Below are 3,676 nucleotides of genomic sequence, written 5' to 3' on the forward strand. Positions count from 1 at the left end.
CAAGAACAGCATGAAGGACGCAGCGGCGGCGCTATTTGCACGGATCGCCAATCTCTTCGTCGCCAACTTCACCGTGACCTTCCAGAACGAACTTCGCTTTATGGTACATACCGTCTAGGTTGATGGCATGTTTTGAGCTGGCACCATGATATCCTCTAGTCCGAGATGACGGGTTCGGCCGCCGCACAAGCCATGCGGGCGGACAACGTGCCCGTCCAGACGATCGTACGGCATGCATCCAGCACCCTTTCGCGATTGTAATGACTCATTTTCTTATCTCCACAACGTTCATGTTGTTTCGTGCACTTTCCACGCAAGCAAGTGAGCGTGAACTGCGTGGTTTTCCAGCGCACGGTCGACCTTCCGCCCCAACGACTCCAGTTTCTTGGCAAACTTTTCCGCCACCACCGACTGCGACTTGAATTGATCTTTTCGACCGCACAATGCATGCACTTCGATCATGATCTGAACTTGCAGCTTGAGGTTTTTCGTGTGGATCGCAATTTTCAACGCATTCGTCAACGTTTTGTCGCCGTCTTGGAGTCTCCCTGGCATCGCATTGTTACATCTCCGCACACGCGTCGTCCATTCCTCTCGTACCATACTCGACGAGTTTTGGGCCAAACAGCACCATGATCTCGGCGGAGATGTTGGAGCAGTTGATCGAGGTTGTCGCGAGTTCCAAGCAGTCCTGAAGCATCGACAGCATGTAGCTGCGGAGGGTGTCCATATCTGGGTAAGTTCCGACTTGACCGAGGCATTGCGTGCCCCACAGCCACTTGCACAAGTACAGATCGTACTGTGCATATTACGTTAGGCCCACGAGATGGATTCCGCCAAACGATATACATACTTTGGCTCGGATTTCCTTGCTCGGGCCGTTGTAAATGACCGCGCGGAGGTTCACATCGCGCAGCACTCCCGCAGCAAATTCAAGCAGGTTTTCATCGGGAAAGTACGGGTGGACGGATGGGACAGCGCCGCCAGGGTCGGTCTTGGGCAGCGGGAAGCATGACAACGCAGTCGACACGTCCAGGAGCCCCATCATGTGCGCGAGGTTGGCATCTGAAAGCTGCGGCCATTGCGGGGTGTTGGCCAAAATCAGCGCGAACGCAGCATTCACATGGTTGATGGCGTCGTCCATGCAGTTCAATCCGTGGGCATACTGCAGTCCATCGTGAATTCAGCGTCAAAAGTCGTTCTTGTGTTCGTACCTTGGCCAGCAGAATGTGGACAGCCGTGCACATGGACGAACTTCGCGCGGACTCGGCCACGCTGGGCAGTTCTACGACATGGACCAGCTCCGACGCGAGGGTCGCGAGCTCCCCGAACCGGCTTTGGGCTTCGAGGAGGTGGCAGATTGTAAGGTGTGCGTCAAACCAGAGAAACGGTGGGGCGTCCCGGGGTTCTGTCTGCAAGCTGGATAAGAGGGCGGACGAAAGAGTCATGGAAGCGGTGGGATTGTAGTACGAATGGACTTGGAGATGGAGCAGGGCAGGAAGTTGGCGCCAAGATGGAGGCATCAAGTGGGGATGCGTTGTTACTTGAGACAGCGCAAGGAGCTCGTCCGCAAGTGGGCGTGCGCGGATGACGTCGCCCGTGCGAAAGAGGAGGAGAATGTGCAGCACTAAGAAGTACATGCGAAGGTCTGGACGACTTGGATGCTGTGTCGAGAATGTATCGCAGAACGAAAACAATTTCGACGAGTCGTCCGTCGAGATCACCGACTGTTCCAGTAGCGAGTGGCACAGAACTTCCAGGAGCCATAGCTACCGCAGAGACGACATGAAGCATGACGTTGAGATGCGAACTCACACCTTGAAGGAATCGCTGGATGTGGTTGGAGCCAAGGTGTCGTATGCAAGCATAGCACAATCGCGGAATGTAGAGGGAATGGAAGTTGGCGAAGATGAACGAGACAGGCAACACATCACGTGGATTTGGTTGAGCTGCTGCCGTAGTGCACACCGATACCAAGTGAGCCATGTGGCGAGGTCGTGGGCTTGCTCGCACATTCGAATGCCTTGACACAGTAATTCAACATGGGTGCGATGGGCAAAGGGATCAGCTAAACACTTGAGCATCCACTCGCATCGATGTCGTCGTACGCCCCACTACGTCATGTCCGTTGCGTTGACGTGGACAACACGATGGAACGTCGCGAGTACCTCGTGGCGAGGAAACGGCAACGACGTGGACCCACGCTGTTGATGCGGAACACGTTGGAGAATTCGTGCAGCATCAGGCAACCTGTACGTCTTTGCATGATTCTGTTCACCTTCCATTGCAAGAGTGAGGTACAACTCCGCGATGTACATGTCGACGATCTCAAATTGTCCAACCGACAGCGTCGCGGGCGAGGATGGCATGCGAATTGCCTACAGTGCGCATATTCATACAGCTTCATGCGCACCACGCATGCAGTGCTCGTACCAGGAAGCATCGCAGTGCCTCCTTCTCCTGCTTGAGGTTGCTCAGCTCGCATCCTAGCGAGAAGAGCGCCAGGACCTCGTTCATGTGGTTCTACTGCAAAAATGGCGGGATTTCGACCAATCACAATGTGTTCTTGACCGATTAGTACCATCAATTTTACTTGCATTTTGTAGGACAAGTTCAAACAATAGTTAGTAGAACCTTAGAAATTGGTAGTAGTACTAGAAAGGAGTAACCAAAAGGTGAACTGTTGACCGACGATCGCATGGACACAGATATGACTGTCCAAGGTCGTCACCTTGGCTCTTCTCTGGTGCACATGAGATTGGCTCATTGGGCGGTCCCTGACCGTGTTTGAGCTGTGCTTTGGCGCAGTGGATTTGATTGCTCTAGGGATGTTGAGATGGTTCAGTCGCCTGAATGGGAATGCCCACGCTGCGGTAGCCGGAAGCGTTTAGGAAAGCTATTGTGGCATGTGTTGGCAGCACACGAGCATCTTGAAGAATGGGTTTGCTCCTGCGCTTCCTGCATCCTCGGAGCTGTTGACAGTCACATCAGCGGCCCAGCATGGGTCGAGATACGTCTATCCGTGGCGAGAGGCATGTCCGAGGCTCTGGGGGAAACATGATCGGACAAGTCGGCAAACGACCCCGTTTTGTGCATGAAATTAGATCCAACCTCCGAAGCAACGAGGCGTGCTTGACCGCCTCGGCGTAGAGCATGGCGCGACGGCACAGTCGACCCCAAGCCCACAGGCAACATCGCGTCGTCAAGATTGAGCTTGGCAATCGTCCAACACCACGAGGCGCCAACTGCGATGCACCGTTGGAGCTCTACCACCTCGACCGAGCATGTCCATTGCCAGCCTTGCGATGGCGCAGCAAAACGACCAGGCGAGCAACATCCATGTCGAAATGGCCCAGTTGGCCGCCAGTATCGGGATGAGTCAAAGTGTCTCGGCCGCCGTCGACGCAAATGGAAACCCATCGATCTCGTCGTCCCAAGTGTACGTGGCCTGTAGTGATCGAATTACGTTCAATACGTATGGTGGTTTCGTTGCTGGCTCGAACGAGTTTGGAAGCGTGGTGACGGATTGAGCGCGCTGAAATGAACTTTGGCATTAAAGCAATCAGTTGACATGGATGGATGGGCTATCTTGCATGTTGTGGGATATTCATCGGTTTCCTGGGAGATATGGGGTGCTTACTGGTTCCTGTTGTGTATGCAGAGACGTCCTGGAGCT

At 54.1% G+C, this 3,676-nt stretch overlaps 1 protein-coding gene across 2 annotated transcripts; it reads right to left on the minus strand.

Annotated features, from left to right (window-relative positions):
* Positions 1–158: 158 nt before the first annotated feature.
* Positions 159–2,519, minus strand: H310_14801 (the record flags this gene model as incomplete). 2 transcript variants are annotated; one of them, XM_008882731.1, is made up of 7 exons in its annotated part: positions 159–548; positions 601–799; positions 854–1,165; positions 1,215–1,769; positions 1,818–2,114; positions 2,169–2,378; positions 2,434–2,519. In XM_008882731.1, coding segments are annotated over 7 exons (1,919 nt in total), but the record flags the coding sequence as incomplete, so codon positions are not given. The 2 variants fall into 2 exon arrangements, with proteins under 2 accessions (XP_008880953.1, XP_008880954.1); XM_008882732.1 differs by lacking the exons at positions 2,169–2,378; positions 2,434–2,519 and having other exon boundaries at positions 1,818–2,149.
* Positions 2,520–3,676: the final 1,157 nt, after the last annotated feature.

Source organism: Aphanomyces invadans (assembly GCF_000520115.1).
Source record: "Aphanomyces invadans strain NJM9701 unplaced genomic scaffold supercont1.90, whole genome shotgun sequence".
In the NCBI taxonomy this organism is placed as follows: Eukaryota; Oomycota; class Saprolegniomycetes; order Saprolegniales; family Verrucalvaceae; genus Aphanomyces; species Aphanomyces invadans.